This window comes from Ictalurus furcatus, chromosome 2 (assembly GCF_023375685.1).
Source record: "Ictalurus furcatus strain D&B chromosome 2, Billie_1.0, whole genome shotgun sequence".
Classification (NCBI taxonomy): domain Eukaryota; kingdom Metazoa; phylum Chordata; class Actinopteri; order Siluriformes; family Ictaluridae; genus Ictalurus; species Ictalurus furcatus.
In genome coordinates this window covers 15,585,579-15,607,466 of record NC_071256.1, presented here as the reverse complement: position 1 = coordinate 15,607,466, position 21,888 = coordinate 15,585,579, and the positions used below count along the sequence as shown (strand labels likewise).

General features: G+C 37.8%; 1 protein-coding gene across 1 annotated transcript; it reads right to left on the bottom strand.

The window, feature by feature from the left end:
- Positions 1-1,038: 1,038 nt before the first annotated feature.
- Positions 1,039-21,606, bottom strand: f8 (coagulation factor VIII, procoagulant component). The gene is made up of 25 exons (XM_053650079.1): positions 21,112-21,606; positions 20,113-20,204; positions 19,418-19,540; positions 17,287-17,499; positions 16,837-17,010; positions 15,795-16,019; positions 15,312-15,564; positions 14,827-14,992; positions 14,639-14,720; positions 13,315-13,532; positions 12,463-12,613; positions 12,145-12,354; positions 10,872-11,952; positions 9,860-10,025; positions 9,153-9,389; positions 8,505-8,733; positions 8,029-8,211; positions 7,413-7,529; positions 7,170-7,241; positions 6,902-6,987; positions 6,495-6,656; positions 5,782-5,926; positions 4,556-4,704; positions 3,090-3,272; positions 1,039-2,397 (listed from the first exon to the last, which is right to left on the bottom strand). The coding sequence occupies exons 1-25, from the start codon at positions 21,258-21,260 to the stop codon at positions 2,242-2,244; spliced, it is 5,022 nt and encodes a 1,673-aa protein (XP_053506054.1). The 5' UTR covers positions 21,261-21,606; the 3' UTR covers positions 1,039-2,241.
- Between the last annotated feature and the right edge of the window lie 282 nt (positions 21,607-21,888).

Below are 21,888 nucleotides of genomic sequence, written 5' to 3'. Positions count from 1 at the left end.
CCTCAGCTGTAGTAAGTGATTCTCAGGTAAAGATAGTTCCAAGCAAAAGTAGAGCATCAGGACTGAAGAGATGCATCTGTTTTGAACTTCAACCAGGGAATGAATCCACACAATTGAGGCCAAAATGTACTTATCATCCATTTTCTGTGTTAAGTCATTTAAGGTATCTACTTAATTTCCATAAGAGGTCATTTTATTTACTACACCAGATTTTCAGTGGCTCAAAAGTTTACATACGCTTTGTTAGTGGAATTTTATTTGGTGGAATTGTCTTTTAACTGCTTGAACTTGAATTAAACTCTTGGTGTATCCTTCCACAAGCTTCTCACAATACTTTTTGCTGACTCCTTCTGACAGAACTGGTGTAACCCAGGCTTGCCGAGACATGCTTTTTTAGTTCCGTTCACAAATTTTCTGTGATTTTGGTCAGGGATTTGTGATGGCCAGCTCCAATGCTTTCACTGTTTTATTTAAGCTGTTTTGTTACAACTTTGGAATTACGCTTAGGATCACTGTCCTGCTAGACGTCTCAGTTACGACCAAGTTTTAACTTTCTGGCACAATTTTTTTTCCGAGGTCTTAGCTTATAGAGTTGCTTGGATTTTCCTATGATATCAAGGGGAAAGGCACTGGTCCTTAAATACAGCCACATGTACACTCCTAGTTAACTCCTAATGATGACAATTGGCCAAGCAGAAGCTTCTAGAACACACCAATTTAAATAAAATTTTGGAATCTTCCAGACTGTTTAAAAATTGTTGACACATTGGTGTATGTAACCTTTTCACACTCTAATAGAAATGAAATCTAGGAAAGTCTGTCAAAAACACTGCCGTTTCTTGATGAGCTGCCTTCAGTTAAACAGTTAACATAAATGCATGTGATTGGCTGTGACAGAGGCATGTTCTACAGAAGCTGCGATTGTTCCTGTTTGATCTATGTGCAGTTTTTTTTTTCTATACATTGCTCAGTTCTGTCACAGCCATTTTTCGAGTACTTGGTTCAATCCGTAAAAATGCTGGTTAAAGGAATGCACAGTTTTGAGTTTCACACTTAAATACTTTATTTCATTATAAATCACATCAACAATTAAGTCATTTGAATCCTTTCACAGTGCAAACACTCAAATCTACATTCAGAATAAAACAGTAGTGTTAATAGTGTCTTCATTATGTTCAGTACATGTGACTAAGATATGTGTCCTAACATGTTGTAAATGTATACTGATATCTGAATCTCCTGTAGTCACATGAGCAGATTAAACGCTTTTTAAAGACGTTAACTGAGCAGCATATTTGACAGAGAACAAGCAGGTTTGATCTATAACTATTGTATAGTCCATAAATAATAATTTAAAAAAACTGTAACAAAAGGCGGAATTAACACATACATACATTTCCTTGAATCCAGTATATAAACTGAATTGCCTTTTAAGCAGGTCCACTTACATAGGTCACTGACTGGACAATGTACAATGTATTAGCTCTTTCTGCCCTGTTTAGTAATGGAAAAGGACCACCAAAAGACCATAGAGGACCAGATATTATTAGGTGGACCCTTCGTAGCACTGCAGTGACAATGCTATGGTAACAGAGTTTGTGGTGTTGGTACGAGTGTTATCAGATACAGCAGCAGTGCTGTGGTCATAAACTGACAAAGATAAAGGGTTAACACACATTGTGCATGGAAAACGATAAACTATGGTCTCTAACTGTACACCTACAAGTTTCCAACAGTGGAAGAGTGTGCAGTAAGTGTACACAGTGTTTAAAAACATGTGCAGCACTGCTGCTGTACCTTATACCTCTCATATCAACACCACACAGCAAACAGGCTACAGTCAGTAATTGTACATATACAAGTGTCCTATGTGACAAATACATAATAAACAGGCAAATATTATTTGGAAAATATATATAAATATATTTCTCTGAACAGATCCTGACCAATCAGAAATCCATTTACAGCATCAAAAGGTTTGAGAGATAAAAATTAAAATAATACAAAATAATTACGGATACAAATGCATCAGTAAAAATACATTCAGTGTCAATGACCTCTGTCTTTTTTTCCCCCACACATTTTATTTCTCTCATACATTCTTCCTCTCACATCTACATATTTTATACTGTCACTCACTCACTCACTCATACACACACACACACACACACACACACACACTCACTCACTCACACTCTCTCTCTCTCACTCACACACACACACACACACACACGCTGTCTCTCAGAGTCTCTGTTGCGTATCACACCCCAGGAACTCCACCCTCAGTGCAATGTCATTAACCCAGCCTTTTGGATGGATGCGGATAAATCGGGTGAACAGCGGCGACTCGAACACGTTCAGCTTCTCCGCATCGTGTTCACTGTTCCCTTCAAAGATCTGCACATGAATGGACAAACACATATTATAAACGATATACAGTACACTCCAGCGATATTGCTGGGTGCAGAATTTATTTTCTTTTTAGCTGTGTGTAATTATAATTCTAGTATGTGTCGTATATACTTTTTTTACTGAAGAGAAGTAAAGTCATTCATAGGATAACGTATGTACTGAATATGTATGAATGAATGCGTTATACAGCGCCACATCCAATGTCCTACTCTGTTCATGATCGTGGCCTTCATTTTGTCCAAAGATTTTCATATCTACTTGTATACTGGGCCCAGCAAGACCTACAGATTCCCAGTCCCAGTGCACACATCTAGACGAGTGCTTCCGTGTCCTATGATATTGAAATGTGATTTTGTTTTTAAAATAAAGTTTGTGGATGGCAGATAATGTGTTAATACAGTTGATGGTGATGATTTGTTTTAGCAAAATACATTCTGAATTTGAATCTAAGAATCCATTAATAGCTCTTTGAATCCTTAACCTGGTCAGTTTTAAATTAGTCATTTGCTTTGGAAATTTTGGGGAAAAATGTAAATGTCGCAAACAAACAAAACCAACTTTCTTTAGGGACGGAAGTGTCTGCAGGAGTTCCTTCGGGAGTGAACTGGAGTGCTATTAAAAGTACACGGTCATGTGGACACCTCCAGACTTGTCTTTTGTAAGAGACTCACACACACCTTCTCCTGCTGCATTCCTGGTTCAGTGACCATGGCCCAGCTGTGGCCGTCATCACTAACAGAGATCGAGAACTCTGTCACCATCATGCTTGTGAGCATGGATCTGGCTCCCTGTGTGACAATACCAGTGACTCTCTTCACCACCTTAAAGTCCACCTGCAGCCACTCGTAAGGGTTATTAGTCTGAGAAAGATAGGAAAAGGTAAAGAAAAGGAACAAAGTTACAAACTGCGCAGTAACTATAGAGACATCCAGTTCACTCACCTGCTACAAATAAAAAGTGTGATTGTTTAATAAATTATTATTTTTTTAATCTTTAGGAATGTGCTGTGGTATAAAAGGAATAAAACACTTTGGGTTGTGCTGTTGTAGGAAATTAATCAACGTTGGGATGGTAACAGTAACTTGGACCAATCTATCATTGATTAATTTCCTATAACAGTACTCTGTGACTCTTTTAGGGAGTACTCTGGATTTTAGAAACAAGTTCCCACCTTTCACTATATACAGTCTTTCAGTTTGGAAACTTACAACACACATCCAGGGGTTTCCTTTTAGAAAAGGTTCTTTTAGAAAATCTTTTTTTAGTAATAAATGTTAATAAAAATGTTGTTTATATATAAATATATACATTTATATGCAAATATTTATATTTATATTTAAATTTACATATAATTTTTTTTTATTTATTGTTTTAGGATTAAATGAGGGTATATTGTGTGTGTGTGTGCGTGTGTGTGTGTGTGTGTGTGTGTGTGTGGGAAGGGGGGTGTTTTCAGAGGGAAGTAGTGAAAATGATGACTCATGCTCAGAGTGTAAGACAATGGGCCGCACTTCTTACTCCAAAACAGACAGCTAGAGGAAACTCTCAACAATAGTGTTTAAATGAGCAGCTGCCAAGCAACACCAGATTACTGATAAACTTCATTTGCAGTTCGCACTGGGCCAACATTTTTGGTAGCAATGGTGCTAGAAAGGCCAAATTCTTGCTTAGAGAATTTTGTTGCATAATGGTTCTTGATTTTTGGTTATAAAAGGACATAAGATAAATAAATTGATAAACAGTGGCTTGTCCTGATATACATTTTAATACATTCAAAATATCACTAAAATATTGTTTAGAAGAATTATGATGAATTAATTATATCTTGGAAAGTCTTTTTTTGAATGAATCTAAAGAAGCATTGCAAGAAGAAGGATGTCCTATAATCAGGAATAATTCAACATTTTAAAACACACTATAGTAATATCATCCTATAAACTTTGTTTTAAGGAATTTTTTTTAAACCACCTTCTGGCCAATCAGAATCGAACATTCAGCAGCACTGTGGTATAAAAGGTTATGCGTCTGTGATGTAAGGATAGATAAATAAAGGAATGCTAACAGATATTATGGATGCCTGAATGAAAACTGTATATGTAGCATGAATATAGATAGAAATTTTAATGAGTTTATCTGGAAGTACCTTGGGTCTCCATGCATTGGCGCTGCCATCTTGGTTGAGTCGGGCGAGGCCAGGGCTCCATGAGTTTCTCCAGCTTTGCCGGAATGTAGAAGCGCTAATCTGGTTGTCAGGAATCAGTCTTCTCTGCATTCCTAACGGCAGTGAGCAACCTGAAACATGAGCACGCACACATACAAGACCATCAGTTATTGTCCTGAAAACATTACCAGCAGTGACTGCAGTGAGATACATGGGCTTCTTCTGATTATAGAGATCCACTGGGACCTAAAGATGAGCGCATACCAAAAATGAGTATATTGGTGTTTAGACCACAGACTTAAGTACAGGCATAAATGCTACTCAGAAATTTGCATGAGAGTTATGAGTTATTCTTATTCATATAATCATCATATTTTAAATTTCTTAAATTTTTTAATTGTTTCTCACTTTTATGTTAGATTGCACCGTATTATGTTTAATTTAACGGCAAAGAAAAAGAACACTATTTCCTTCTTCAGTCCGCATTTTCTGTCCCTGATTTTATTCTGGGCTTAAAAGCAGGTTTAAATGTGATAGGTTTAAAAATCTGCCAACTTTGAAGGAATGAACTACATGCAGGTAATTTGCATAATGTGAATGGGAAGCCCAGAAATGTCATTTTAAGGAGCCGCCTAACCCGAGTCTGAAAACAAGTAACTTTCCCTGTGTAAAAATTGATGTAACTTAAGTTGCTGAATCTGAATGTGGCCCAAATATCGTTAGTGACTGAAACCAGTAGGGGCAATAATGCAGAACTCAGAGAAATGTGTTAAATTACTCTATTATACAGCAGTTAAATACTGTGTAAGGGCATGTATTGTTCAAGCACTAAATATTACGTATCAGTTGTATATGGAATAATTATTTATATGACTTTCTCAGACCTTGGGCCCAACTGTTAGACTCAGATTTTAGTTTTTTGTAAAGATAATTAGTGAGGGTATAAAACCCCAACTGCCCCATATTCATTAATTACATTTGACTGCGTATATCAGGGGTGTCCAATCTTATCCGGAAAGGGCCGGTGTGGGTACAGGTTTTCATTCCAACCAAGCAGAATCCACACCTGAGTCTATTGAAAGCCAAGATCAACTGATTAAACAGGTGGAATCAGGTGTGGCTTCTGCTTGGTTGGAATGAAAACCTGCACACACACCGGCCCTTTACGGAAAAGATTGGACACCCCTGGCGTATATGTATATACTCACTGTTGAGGTCACAGCCCAGCAGTTCAAACCTCAGAGTGGGCTTGGTAACATAGGTGGATGGATGAATGCGAATGTAGCGACCAATGATTGGAGGCGAGAAGAGGTTCTCTTTTACTCTGGAGCCATCCAGGTTTCCATTAAATTTCTAGTAAAAAAAAAAAAGACATTAACATCAATTGTTCCCATTTCAAATTCTTGAGTCTTACTTAATGATATATATGTATATAAATCATGATAACAAATTCATGTATGTGTTCTAGAAAAGACTGGTGGGAATTGGGGGTTTGAGGTAGTATTGTCTTAAGATGTTCTGGTATAGAAGTTAAGGCGAAGTTTTGGGCCTAGTGCTGAGACTCTGTGTAGATGAAGCTAGTGGATGAAGCTAAGCCACATGTGCAGGCTAGGAGTTTAGATTTGATGCTAAATTAGCTGTTCAAGCTAAGTAGGCTTTACAGTTTATCAACTGAGGCTAGAAGTTGGCTTTAGACAGTGTGAAATTGCTAGGGCTGATAGTAGGTTTTTGGCTGCAGGTGTTGTGATGAGTAGTCAATTATGAGTGTTGAGGACAGATGTAAGGACAAGGGGGTTAAGGGTAGGTCTTGGAGCTATGAATTAGTGCTATGGATTGTTGTGTTGGGTCAAGGGTACAAGGATATGTGTTAATGTCAGTTGTCGAGAAGTGTTGAGGTTAGTATTTGGGCTTTGATACTAACATATACAGACTCGCTGCTGTTTCCTTTGTACGTCTTCCATGTTTTCAGGTTCAGGCTATAGCTGATGTTGAAGATCACCGTGAACAATTCTTTCAGACCAAATGAAGTTTTCGCGCCCTGTGTCTGGATCCCGTGGACCACCATGGGCCGTAACAAATCCACCTAACAGATACAAAAGTATTAGTTCTGGAGAAGCTCTCCACAAACAAACTTCTTTTGTAATTATTTTGGCCAAACTGTTCATTTTTCTCTGTTTATACATTTAAACACAGTTTACACAAGGTGAAACAACACTGTATCCATGAGAAAAGCTTGTTTCATGTAACTGATGGGTTTGAGAAGTGAGAACACAAGGCATCAAGAATGTATCATGCTTGTTTTGTCTTTGAACAAGCAGGTTATTGTACCTGGATCCAGGAGTTCTCATTGTTGCCGATCCAAGCGTTAACTGATCCAGATAAGTGCAATCGGGCTAATCCTGCCTCCCATTTATCTGTTAGACAAGGAAAAGACTCAGAAAATATTCTGGAGAGTTTTGCTCTGAACATGTTAAATAATTCTGATGTAAATTGGATTTTGTATTCACAGTAATATCAACCACAAATATCTATTTTACCAATGATCAAAGAATTGAAGGTGCTGATTAAAAAATACATTTAATTAGATTTAATTTACCATAATGATCAGATTCAGTAAGTTGTTCATCAGCTATCCATCCTGACTGCATTCCCAAGGGCTGAATACATTCTGCAAGACCAGATCCATTCAAATGTCATTTTTAGGCAGTTATTGGTCATTTACACACATAAACTAATGACTAAGAGTATATTCAGCATCCGGCAATCCAGCAAACAGATTTTGTAAATTAGTCTAAATCTCCAGTTGTATATTGCATATTGGATTATAGATGTTTCTTACGTGGGTTATAAACAAGAAGTTTGGCTCTCATGCCAGCGTGTTGGTGATCTCCAATGGTGCACTCCACCAGCCAGGTGCCCGCTATTCCTGGTCTCATTTCAATGCTTCCAAACACACCTGCAGTGAGAGAGGAGGAGAAGAAGAAGGACTGAACATCAACATCACTTTTGAATCAGGATTAATGTTTTAATTTTAAGGTCTTTGACAGTAACACTTGCTTCTATTTTTGTAGGTAAAACCTGAGAGCCTTCATTATGATTTTATACTAATATGTTAGTGTGTTACTTAATCTGCTGAAATACAAATGTTTTTCTCTAACATTTCATTCTTGGTTGGACAAGTCATTTAAAAAATTACAGATCTTTTAATGACTCAGTAATACAAAAGTTAAAAAGACAAAATCTGTATTAACAATTATGGTGCCTAAGTACTTTATATACACATATTTGGTAATTGTGTGTGTGTCATTGTTATGTGTGGATTTTCCTTATTTCTGTTCTAATAGTAAATGGAATACAAATCACTCAGAAATGAACCCTTACAATGAATTCTTACCAAAGTTAAATGAAGCATTTTTACCCCCCACCCCCCCACCAAAAAAAATTTTTGTGCTTACCCGGGTAAAGATTGAAGATGCCCAGGCGGTGTTCCTGGTCTTTCCCAACGCTAAAAGGTATTCCATGGAAATGGACAGCATGAAACTCTCCACCACTGCCCACGTTTAGCAGGTGCCAGCGAGATATCTGGTGCTGTGGCACCACCAGGCCAGGTAGGGTATCTGCGACGTATCCATTTATTGCTACATCACAGCGAGAAACAGAAAGAGTAAACTAATGAAGATGGCTCATAAAATGTTCAGTTATTGTCCCCAAGTCAATTAATTTGTATTATACTCTTGAAGAAGCAAAATTGGATTATCAAACAATCTGTAGTTGCCATAAAAAATTGTTCTATTACTATTCTGTATTTTATAGATTGAAATGCATATTAAATTTCCTTATATGGATGCTGACTACATATGTCGCTTGAGGATGCACTAAGCCAAGGCATTATACTATAACATAGAGCATGTAACTGGAATTTGACTTGTACCAGCAAATTTGTTGTTGGTCTCGAACCAGGGATCATCTACTTTGGCCTGGCATGGTGATGTACAGAACTTCCTGATGTTGTAATCCAGATACCAGCTCTTCTTCTCATCAAAAACGGTGAACAGGAGGAATAAATCCTGCACTCCCGGCTGCAGGAGGACACGTGACTTAAGTGTACCGGGACGACAGATCAGCAATGGACCAATCAGACCAGAGTTGATGTCCTTCTCCTGGGACACACAAACACACATACATATGGTATTGAGTTGTGTTGTCTGCCCCATCACATAAATAGTTTTACTACTTATAAACATTATGGAAACTTGTGCCAATGTCATGACACTGGAATTACAAAATTATGTGTATTTTTTTCTGCTGTCATCTGTGTCACACATCACCATTATCTCACATACCACAAGAACACTGAGCCATAAAGTCAGTCACAAAGTTATAATGAAAATCTGCCTGGAAAATGTCATTAACAATGTCACTTGACTGATGAAAGCAGCTTTTTAAGGACAGCTGATGTATATTAAAATAACCCTTTAGAAATGTAGTCATAAAGATATTACGCTTGCATCATGTAGCTTTAAGAACAAGTAAAGTGCTACCAAATTCTTTAACAATTATAGAAGTGATATTGTCATACCATATTAACTGTAGAGTAATAGGCCCCGGCCTTGCAGTCAAAGTCTTTGGATGATGGTCCTTGTCTTTTAGTAATTCTCCAGTTGTAGATCCTCTCTTCCCCAGGAGGCACTGGGTCGCCAGGTCCCTCATCCTCCCGTAGCTCCACCCCCTGTGGTGCAGAGCTCACTGTGGTCCTATCATACACACCGTGTAGGTGCAGGGAGTACGGTCTGAAGGCAGTGTTCCTAAAAACTACCTGTAACAGATGACAAATAGGAAATCCTCAAACTCAGGACTGTCCACAGTTATTATATAGGGAGAAATGTCCGCAAATCAACTAAGATTGGAGACTTAAAGGAAAACTCCATCCTAAAATGTTTATATTAAGATCTTTGTGATGTGCATAGTGACTCTGGTGACAATTTGTTGGATGGTGCTGTATTTTTGTTATTTCTGTTAGACATTGGTTGTTGTGCGCCATGCAGACATCACAGTAGGGTATTGCTAGCACACTTGCAACAGTGTTTATTAGGAGAAAACTTTCAACAATCTCAAACATAAGTGATAACAGTCAAGTTTTTCTGTTAACAACAGTCATATCGATATTCATATATCTCTCTATAAACTATATAATGCCACAGTCACCAGATAGCCTTAATATTTGCAATCGAATCACACAATTCCTCATAAAGAAGCATTTTCGATGGCAAGTAGGATCACACTTACAGTAAGAACATCATTAACCTCCACCTTAAGTACGGGACCCATAATCCCAAGGTGTTCATCTAGCTCTCCACGTTTCACAGGATTCTTGAAATCTCTGTCATGATATGCTCTGTACACAACTTTCTTGTAGGCTGGGAAATACTTTCTCATTCCTTTCTTCGTCTCCCTGTGTAGACAAATTATACTCACGTTACTTCATATTCGGACAGCTTTCACTCTGGCTTGTATACCATCAGTTAAATGGCAGTGTTGAGCATATAGGACCATATTCAGAGTTGAGTTAGCTGAGTGCAGTGAGAAAGCAGTATTAAGTCTGACAGTCTGATGTAACCACAATATGTCACACTGAAGTTCATGTTTTGGGCTATAAATAAGATAATTTATTTAAAAATGTTTTAAAAAAATTTAAAGTATGGCCAACATTCAAATATCTATCCATCCATTTTCTATACCGCTCCAGGGGAACCTGGAGCCTATCCCAGGGATCATGGGGCACAAGGCGGGGTACAGCCTGGACAGGGTGCCAATCCATTGCAAGGCACAATCACATACACATTCACACACCCATTCATACACTACGGACACTTTGGACATGCCAATCAGCCTACCATGCATGTCTTTGGATTGGGGGAGGAAACTGGAGTACCTGGAGGAAACCCCCACAGCAAGGGGGGGAACATGCAAACTCCGCACACACAGGGCAGCGTATGGCCAATATTTAATATATAAATATATTATACTATTAATTCATTAAATGAGTTAATTGATAGTACTATCCAAGTTTGTGCCTTGTTGGAGCACAATGTTTAAAAAAAAAATAAATAAATAAATAATAATAATAATAATAATAATAATAAGATGTAGTAAAATCTGCCAACCTTTGAGTTGTGAACTACACACAGGAAATTTTCAGAATGAATGGTATGCTCAGAAAATCAACTTTGGCAGTAAATAGTAGACTTAAGTCACCGCCTCTGAATATGGCCCACAGTCGATTAGATTTATACTTTACCTGGCACTGATGAGTTGGGAAGGTTTGTCAATCCCATAATCCCACATGATTTCCTCTGCTGCGATGTAATAGCTACGGAATTTTGTTTCACTGGACCTGATATCCATCTCATCAGTAGAGCTGAAGCTCAGAACAGTTTTGTTCCCTTCATCTTCGTAATCGTCATACTCCAAGGGCGGAAGGTTCTTCAGGTAGGTCTCGTTCTGTGAGGAGTTTGATGGGGAATACTGAGAGCTCAGATTCAGATGGTGTACATCTTTGTAGTCATATATTTGAGGATCTGGGCTTTTCATCAGCTTGTCCAGGGCTTTTAGAACATCATTGTCACTCATTCCATCATTTGTGTTTGTGGCCTCACCTATATTCTTTTCCCATATCTCTCTCCGAGTCCTCTCTGTTAAATTAGCCTTGAGATCCAACTTAGAGGTCGTATTCAGCCCTGATTTCTGAATGAATTTCTTAAACAGGTCAACAGATGCGCTCTTATTTAGATTTGATTTCTCAGGTTTATCTACATCCTGGTATCTTACTGTTTCATTGTCTTCCATCTTAACCACGCCATCTACTTTTGCATTTCTCTGACTTGCTGATTCTGTGTTAGTTCTGTGGGAATGAGAGGGAGGATGATCACTCTTTGCTTCTGTGTCATTCTTTACAAACGCAAGTCTTTTCTGGCGTTTTGATGAGCTCATCTCCATGTTGAGTTGATCCAGAATATCCTGCGGAATTCCTCCCTGTGAAAGAACATCCAGATCCTCAGCGTCATCCACTGGGACAAGTTTTCTCTTGCATACCAGGGTGGTCTTCTCCCCTTTTTTCTCTAGAGGCATCTTGGTGGCATTTTGCTGCTCTGTTTGGCTTGTGTTGCTTGACACTTTCTGGCAAACCTCGATAGCCACAGTTCGGTTCCTCTTCCTGAAGCCCCGTGGGATTGGGAAGTGCTTATCTATGTGATCGTTCAAGTCATCATAATCATCAGTGTCCACCAGGGTTAGCTCTGGTTCACAGTTGAACACAGAGTACCGTACACTCATCCCTTTTGCTTTCAGAGTGGGATCGAAGGCACCAATCTCCCACTCACCTGGACAAATTATTTTTACATTAAGGAATTAATGAGCAGACTAAGAATACACTGTTCTTACACAGTGTGAAATCAAGTGACCATAATGTAATTTGCATACAGCTAGTTGTAATAGATTGATTACTATTAATTAGCTACTTTTATTATAATGGTAGTAATTTAATGGTACATCTTGACAACTTTGACCCTTACCTTTGGTCTCCATCTCAGTGATGACAGTGTCACCGGTCATTGGGAAAAGTGTAAGAACTGTGCCATAGGTTCTGTCCCTTTCAAACGGGTTTCCCATGAAATACACTGAGAGGAAATCACTCTGCATACCCACACTGGCCACGTGCCAGAGCATAACATCACCAACACACATCCTAAATTGCAGACTGTTATACATGAAACCATTTACACCTACAAGAGAAAAGAGAGAAAAATGAGAGAAAGATCAGTTAGATTATTGTTCTAGTTGTTGCTACACATGTTGCTACAAAACATTATCAAGCTAAAAGTGATACTTACTGTGCATGACATTAGAGTTGTAAAAATGAGGATCATTGCGATCAATCTTGGAATGATCTTCGCTAAACTTCCTGATATTCTCATCAGCATACCAGCTTTTGTTTTCATCAAAGATGGAGAACATGAGGTGTTTTTCTCTGTCTGAAGATAACTAAATGAATACAGACATGTTAGTAATGTTACCAAGTCTATCTCTCCATTCTTCCATTCATTCATTCATCCATCCATCCATCATCCAGTTCACCCATTGTTCCATTTACTAAAACCATTTGTCTGTTCATCTACTGCATACATTTTTATATCTATTCAACTATCCATCAAGCTTTTGACCAAATCTAGCCACCCTTCTATCATCCAATACACCCACTGATCCGTGTATTGAATAAATCCCTAAATCCACATACCCATCCATCCATCCATCCATCAATTCTGTTTTAAGCCCTTCACCAAATCCATCCATCCATCCATCCATCCACCAAATACAATAATCTGTTTTAAGCCCTTCAGCAAATCCATCCACCCATATAACAATCAAATCTAGCCATCTGTTAAGTGCTTCACCAAATCCATTATCTATCCATCCATCCATCCATCCATCTATCCCTCAAATACAACCATCTGTTAAGCCCTTCACCAAATACAGCTATCTATCCACCAACCAAATTCTACCAGCCCTTCACCAGATCCATTTATTCATCCATCCATGCATTCATCAAGCTGAGCTTTGACTCCCCTGATTTCAAAATGACAAAACATTAAACATCACTTAAATAAAGAGCTTAATTAACAACCACATACAGTATAATAACCAATATGTCCTATCTAATTCTTTAGCTGAGAGGTAACACTCACCACTTTCCCTCGCTTGTCCAAACTCTCTGATTTGCAGATGATAAGGGGCCCTACTAGGCCGGACGCCATGTCTCGCTCTGGATCCACAGTGCTGTGATACAGCCGGGTCAGACAGCGGGGGTCGGCCTCGGTGGGAGAGTCCTCTGGTGTCACTTTCCACAGGTACATCATAATCTCACCTGGTGGGACAGCCAGGGACCGCAGGTCCACTTGCTTCTCTTCATGCCGCACCAGTGCACAAAATGCATGGGGTTATTTCTAGAATCAGTCTAAACCTTTTGCAATGTACCAATGTCATGTGTGCAATAAGGTTGTAAAGTCAAGTCTTTTATACTACAGTAGATTAAGAAAGCATAATGATGACAGAAACGTCACTGAACAACTCCAAGAAAATCACACCTATGCTTCCTAAGGAAGATGAGATCCTTAAATAGCAGTAAAAATGTGCTTACGCCTGTGAAATGTGTGAGGCCTGGAAAATATGAGCTTTTAACTCAGCCTTGAGAACAATAGTTCTATTAAATACAGTGGGGTAAAATAATTAGGATACGGGCCAGTGAGCTTTATAAGGTCATGGAAAAGCTAATCCTGTTATATAACATTTTATGTAACTTCTGAAAACTTTTAGCTTTGTTTTTATGGCATTAAGTTTAAAAAAAAAAAGAAAAAAAGTTGTACAGCAATAAATCCTGCATTTTCCAAAAAGTAAGAACCTAATGAAGTTTGTGCACACCTGACCACCTGACAATCACACCCAAATGTCACCATTCTTTAAACTCTTGTCAGAAGTTGGAAGCACATAATTGTACAGGATGTCTTTGTTTGCTGTAACATAACAATTTCCCTTCTCTGGAAATAAGGGCCCCAAATCTGTTCCAGAATGGCAATGCCCATTTGCACAAAGGGAGGTCCATTAAGACATGGTTTGTGAAGGTTAGATTGGAAGAACTCGAGTGGCAGGCACAGAGCCCTGACCTCAACCCCACTGAAGACTTTTGGGATGAACTGGAATACTGACTGTGCCCCAGGCCTCCATGCTTGACACCAGTGCCCAATCCCACTAATGTTCTTTTGGCTGAATGAACACAAACCCCCACAGCCACACAACAAAATGTAGTGCATAACAGCAAAGTGGGACTAAATCTGGAATGGGATTTTCAGGCACTCATGTGTGATGATCAGGTGTCCATAAACTTTTGGACATATCATGTATTTTTAGGAGGAAGGAGTTGCCAGTGTCAGCAGTTTGTAACAGTAAGTTTTCCACCACAGACCTTTAATACAGTAACATAAACTACAGTTTTCAGAATGAATTTTCTCTTACCTGTTTTCTTCATGGGCTGCACGCTGACAAGTCCATTTGGAAAGATGTTATAAGGTCGATTGGCCATATTTTTAAAAACAATCTGAAAATGTATTATAATATGGTGTATGAGTACTATTTTCCTGGAACATTGTCCTTTAGTTTTCAAAACCGCATATGAATTATTGAAAAGATGCTGGTTGTTTTACCTGAAACTGGTCATTCACCTCTCCCCTAAGCTCTGGCCCAATCAGTGCATTGCTTTGGCTCCTCTTTTTTGTGAATGTGTGGTCTGTGTACTCGACATAAGCCACCTTCTTATAGACTTTACCCAAGCGCTGTGTTTGTTGAACTGAAGGCTTGAACTTCGAAAGTCTGGAAGAAAATGAACAAACAAATCCTGAACAAACAAACCCTCAGACTTCTCTTCACACTTCTGAATTACTCAAACTTGTCTGGATAACACAGGTACATCACAGTTACCGTTTTCTTTAACTCATCCAAATAAGTTACCCTGCCTTATCTAAATTATACTCTCTCAATCAAGTTACTGAGACATTGCCAAGTTACTCAGACCCATCCATGTTACACAAATTCGTACTACTTCAACTCATCCAAGTTACTCAGATAAATCTAAACTATCCAGATTATACTCATCCAAGTTTTTCCAGAATAAAATTTCCAGTGATCATACCGGTCACCCTCAGGGTTGTAGTCCCACATGACCTCCTCTGCGCTGATGTAATGAATCCAGACTTTGGGTCGTCTTCCACCAGACCTCAGAACTGATGGGGGTCCACCAGGTCGGAGCACAATAGAGAAAAGATTATCCATTGGGTAGTCTTCATCCCTCTCCTCTTCCTCGTAAGTGTGCTGGACATTTAGTTTTTCAGGCAATTCATTGGATTCAGGGCAGTTCTCCACAGAGAAGAAGGCACTCATCCCAGCTGAGCAGAAAAAAACAAACAAGTATTTGAAGTACATCAAGAAATTTGAGTTCTTTGTTTTGGATTTTGGACTAGATGGTTTTTTTTTACTTTAATTCTTATTTGCCGAAAACATGGAATTTATCCAATGATATCGCGTGTTACACCTTCATCTCATACTTTCTGTATATAAAATATGCCTGGAGATAGGATGCATCATGTCCTAAAAAGGACTCTGAATGTCCACTGACCTTGCTCATGGGAATGGATCCTACAGGAAATCAGAAACTTCCCTTCGGCATATGGCTTGAGCAGGGCGGTGGTGAAGGTCATAGGGGTTATCTCCACCATAACCCGTCTGTGGTCCATGACTATTAGAGTGTGGTCCTGGAACTGAATGGTGTGGATGTCTTGAGTGGAGCCTAGACCAATAAGGTGCCAGGAAACCTCTGGACTTTTCTGGCATAATTTCAGACCTGAAAAGAGAAAAACTGGCAATGATGATGATGGCTGATGGCTATGAAGCTTCTTGAGTTATCTACGCAAGTCATTTGAAATGTCTAGAGGTGCTAAATTAACTATAACTGAACTATCTTGTGGTTTTCCCCATTTAAAGAGCTTCATCTGAAGAACTGATGTAAAAGAAATTATTCTTAGATCTCTCCATCCATCCATCCATCCAGCCAGCCAGCCAGCCAATACAACAAATCTGTAAGCCCTTCACCAAAGAAAATCCATCCATGCATTGTTCAAGCCACCAAATGATGCATTTAACAAAATTGGACTTCAGACTAAAATTGGAATCAGACTATTGATCTATTCACCAATTTCATATGTCCATCTATCCATCCATCCATCCATCCATTCCATCCAATCATTATCCATGAATGGATAATGATTATTAATTACTGCAATGTCTAGAAATAGTTGTAAATCAAGGTGATTGGACATTTAGTAGGAAGGATTAAGCTTTTCAGATCTTCACAATTGTAACAAATCCAGTTGCCTTTACTAAGTACTAGCTTGATCAATAATCTATTGAGTACAGTAGTAGCACAGCAGTTAAGGTTCAATCGCTAGCGACTTGAAGGTTGCAAGGTTAAATCTCAGGACTACCAAAAGGGCCGGGATGCTCATTTGACTTTCATATGCTCAGCTATGTGCTTGGACATGGATTCTGTCTCATTTGCAAGTTAAAAAATAATTTTTAAAATAGCTTGCCAAATGTAAATGTATATTGTCTATACATGTTGTGAGAAATTGCTTGATTGTATAAGGTAATGTTGACCAGACCTTTCAGTGTGGAATTGATGTATCCGTTGATGGTGTGAAACTGCTGACGAGCGGATGATTTCCTTAGTTTATCTGCTCTGCCCACATCTCTATACCAACTCTTACTTTCATCAAACACGGCAAGCAGCAGCACAAACTCGGGCACCTTTCGTTGACGGTCCTCCGTTAGGGCACCTGGACATGGGTCAAAGGTCAAAGGAGTTATAATTATGTAAGATATATTTTGACCAAGCTATCATCTTTGACTAGGATTAAACTGACACTACACATGAACCAAAGGTTTTAAAACTGCTACATCGCTAATTTTACTCTATATAAGGCTGTAAAAATCACACTGACTATAAATATAAATCTTTTAAATAACCTTAGGTGAGCGTTAATGTGTAAAATGAATAATTGTGCAATAAGCATGATTTTAGCAAGATCCTGAAGAATCCAGTTCCACCGGACCTGATTTGCAGATCAGGAAAGCACCAATGAGTCCAGAATTGAAGTCTCGCACAATGTCCACCTGTGATGAGTAGGAGTAGGTGAGGCATTCTGGGTCTGTGATGGTTGGCCCACTGTTAGGATGAATGTCCCACATGTATTTATAATATCCACCAGGCTGTACCGCATCATCCTCTTGCTCCTGGACAGATGTGGAGTCGTCATAACCAGCCCCTGGATATAATACAACACAGCTTTGGTTAAAGTGTCAAAACCGAATCATAAAAACGTATGATAGCATATGATCTATAAAAGCTGTGTATATGTAACAAATAAAATATGATGGGGCATGCTGTTATAGAAAAAAAGTATTGGTAACATAATATGATGTATTACATTATTTAATGTAATGTTAATTTGTGTGTGTATAGAACTGAATTATAGAATTATAGAATAGAGATACAGAAATAGATATGTAAAAAATAATCCTGTACAAAATAGAAAAAAAGGAAATATCATGTTAAGATTTAGATTTAATGCAACAACATTACAAATCCGTTGAAATCTCTCTTATCTTTCCATTAATGACAGATTTGCCTTATTATTATCCAGTCAGCTTACAGATCCATCTCAGAATTAAACTATTGAAAGGGTCAAACCACTTATCATATTACAGGTTGAATACCCGTCTTCTAGACGGCAGGAAATATCTGCTCTCACTGTGTACAGAAATACCAGCATTGCATAAAAAAGTCTTCCAAAATGACCAAATTTATGAATCATTTATAAATGAAGTGTGACTTCTTAGCAATTTTCTGTTTCTGTTTCCATTGACCAAGACCATGTCTTTACAGTATAACTGTAACATGTACAGTATGTAAGGAGTAAAACACAATGGGGCATGCTCTTATAGGAAATTAATCAACAGACAGGGCCGATGATTTGCTGATGATTACATTTTGCATTTATTAATGAAGGACATGTCATACTTTTTATCTGTTTATAGGTACATTTAACAGTTTGGAACATCGAAAGAAGTTAGTTCCTGTTCTCAGTTACATTATTACAGCTGTAAACTGTCATTCAGTCCCTCCAGGATTTTGCGATCGCAGAAATTAATGCAAAATCAAGGAAACTCCGCAATTTTCACAGGAGCTTGCCATTTTTCTAAATTACCACAGATTGTCTTCAGATCTGGGCCAAGATGCATCGTGTAACATCATCACAACATGTATTCAGCCAAAGCCCTCTTCGATTCACGTGTGTCGAACATCACTGTGAAAGACTTTGCAAATCAATTTTGTGGAATCGCAATTTCTTCAGTCAAGTAGTTTGCGGCAAAAAAGCACAAAAACCTCCGCAAATTGAATTGCAACTTTTGAAAAAAGTCACAGCAAAATCAGGAATTTTTGGTTGCAACCATCACAAACAAAAACCGCCACAAAATCCTGTATGGGCTGGTCATTCTCTCACCAGGCTGACTTTTAACTTCTCTTGAAGTTAATGAGAAAAATAAATCAGCTTCTTATGTTACTGAGAAACTGCAAAGCACAAAGTCCTCTGACGGAAAACTTAACATTACAGTTTTACCTCGGACTGTTACAAAGTGCCGACGCTGGAGACTGCTTACAATGAATTTTACCATATCACTGATTACATGTTTTTATTTCAGAAATAACAACGCTGTTTAGCCATAATGATCTGTTTATTACTAGTCTTACATTATGTCAAACGTATGCCGTACAAATCCATGTGAATTTGCTATGAACACAATAACGCATTACAACAAGAAAATGAATCAACACATTTTGACCATTCAGAATCGAGAATTCAAAAGTGCATCCAGTCTCCTGTCTCAGTAGTGACCCAGCCATAATAGACTTTCCATTGCTCAGTGCTCCCTCTGATCCAGATTTGTGGATGGAATTTAAAGATAAAGGAAATTGCACAGCCTTTATCATCACTTTATTTTTTTAATCTTATCTTAGTAGTCTGGGTCAAAATAACATGAGAAAAGTCTTTTTCATGCTCATTAGAGAATGAGAAACTGTACCAAGGACATAGTGATTCATGTTGGAATTTACTTTTAGTACTTTAGAATTTTTACAATTTACACTTTAGTCTAACTTTTAGTACACTTGAGAAAATTCACCTTCAGATTGTTTCCAGTAGGGGATGCCGATCGGGGAAATGCTGAGAGGATAAGTGGCAAAGTTCTTAAAGTGGACCACCACTCTGTCGTTCACCTCTGCTCTGATCGTAGGACCCTGAATTCCTGCAGCACAAAAACATGACACCAATCAGTTTCAGCTTCCAGGTTGCGTTACAATTCTAGAGATTAATTCAACTTAACCTTTTTTCTAGTAACCAAATCACAGGGTCTAAAACCGTTATTGTATTGAAATGGGTGGAAAAATAAAAATAGGAAAATAGGTTAAGTCAAGAACTTTCAAACTACAACCATACAGATGGTTTTCCTTTTTTGAGAGGGTTTCAAGTAGAACTGAAAATCTCTAAAATATCCAAAGAACCATTTTCCCTACGATATCCATCCAAGCCAATATCACACTTTTGATGTTCTTCATTATCCTGGCAATTATTTTTATAGTACAATTTTATCTTTCAGAAACTTGACTAACCAGACAGGCTGATGGTGATTGTGTATTACAATATTCATTATTATATATATACATTATTACATGAATCAACTTGTACTTTTGTTCCAGGAAGCCTAGCAGGAAGCTTAGCAATATTGTGGTTATGTAGGATTACAGCATGCTCGCACTGCTTATTCTAAAAACAGACATGTGCTAATGTGTTGGCTAATAAGAGTTCAGTCGCACTAACCTGCCCATGGAGGTTTCGTTTTCGGGGTGGTGAAAGTGGAGTCTGTAAATTCAGTGTACACGGCCTTGGCATATTTCTGAATGCTGGATCCCCTGTAGAAATGTAAAAAAAAAAAAAAAAATTTAAATAAAAAAAATTCAGTTACATTTCAGTGAAGCACAAATAAGCAAAATATGTCAATTTTTGTTGTGTAGTAGAATAATCTTACTAGGTTTTCAATACGCACCAGTATTTAAGTATAAAATTTAATCAAACCAAGATTGTTTTAATATATTTTTACTAAGATAAAAATATAGGCATATTATACTCTAACTATAATATTATAAGTATGCTCTATTATTATTATTGTTATTATTGTTGTTGTTGTTGTTGTTATTATTATTATTATTATTATTATTATTGTATTAGTAACTTATAATGCTTTATAGAATAAGATAAATTACAATACAAAAATAAAACATATAGTAAGTAGCTGTATACTATGATGCTATATTAGGTGTGTGTTCTGTAAGGAATAAAACACGACTTTGCTGTTTTAGGAAAATAATCAATGACATAGTGGTGTGATGCGGCCCGAAACAAAGCAGAATTACTGTCATAATTTCTCATAATATCACTTCCTGAGGTGTTTTTTTTCCAAGTTAATAAGACAAAAAACAAAAAACAAACAAAAAAAAAACCACACACACAGTTTATCATGTAACTGAGAAACCACAAGGCCCTCCGTCCTGAAGAAAACTTTAGCTATGACTGTTACAAAGTGTTGACACCCAAAACTCTTACTGTAAATGCAAAATCTCCTTACATGTAAATTTCACCATATCAACAATTATGTACAGTTTTTAGTTTTAGTGTTAAAGTGGAATGTTCATGATACTTTGAAAATTAATCAACACCTTCTGACCAAGCAGAATCAAGAGTTCAACAGGGATAGAATGCTGTATTAGGTGTGTGTGTGTGTGTGTGTGTGTGTGTGTGTGTGTGTGTGTGTGTCAGTACCTCTGATTAGCAGCTGGATCCACCCCACCAGTGTTCAGATAGTCCCAGCTGGTCTCCACTGCAGCGATGAAGAACTCCTGTATCTTTTCCACAGCGTGTGAATGTGGAAAACATTTGACGAGGAAGAAGATGAACAGTAGAACCTTCATTGCAAGAGTTTGCACACAAACACACACACACACACACACAGCTTTACTTCACATACGCACACTTATTCTTGTTGAGGTTAAGTTACTAATGAGCTCAGGAGACCAAGTGGAGGAATTTAAAGAGAAACGGAGGGGGCGTGGCATCTACCAGGAGGGAGTGAGACACTTTTTTTTGATGATGGTTTATAATGAAGTTGAAGGAAGGACTAAAGAAGGGAGGAAGAATGAAGACAGTAAGGAATATTTTCTGTATGAATCACTAATGCTTCAGAACTTCTTTTCATGTGATTAGGGTGAATTTAGACATATTGGGACACCTTTGAATTTCCAGCTTGTTCCAGCTTGTCTAAGTTTTTTTTGCCATTAATACAACACACACCTCAAAACATGATGCATTCCTGATAAATTCTTCCTCTGGTAATGACTATATACATATGAAAGAAAAATGTTTCATCATATTCTGAAGAATACCTTTTCATTTAAGCTTTTATTTTCATCCACAATTACATGTTTAAAACATTATTTATGTATTTATTACATACAGATTCATGGCATCAACCAATCACATTTCAAACTCATAATCATCATCATTATCATCATCATAACATTCCATAATTCATTTCTTACA

Excerpts from the sequence above, each read along its gene's own strand:
- f8 (XM_053650079.1), bottom strand. The coding sequence starts at position 21,260 with ATGAAGGTTCTACTGTTCATCTTCTTCCTCGTCAAATGTTTTCCACAT. Across the intron at positions 14,721-14,826 it reads AGGTGAATGACCAGTTTCAG|ATTGTTTTTAAAAATATGGC; the intron begins GTAAAACAACCA and ends ATACATTTTCAG. Across the intron at positions 4,705-5,781 it reads GCTGGGCTGTGACCTCAACA|GTTGCTCACTGCCGTTAGGA; the intron begins GTGAGTATATAC and ends CTCATGTTTCAG.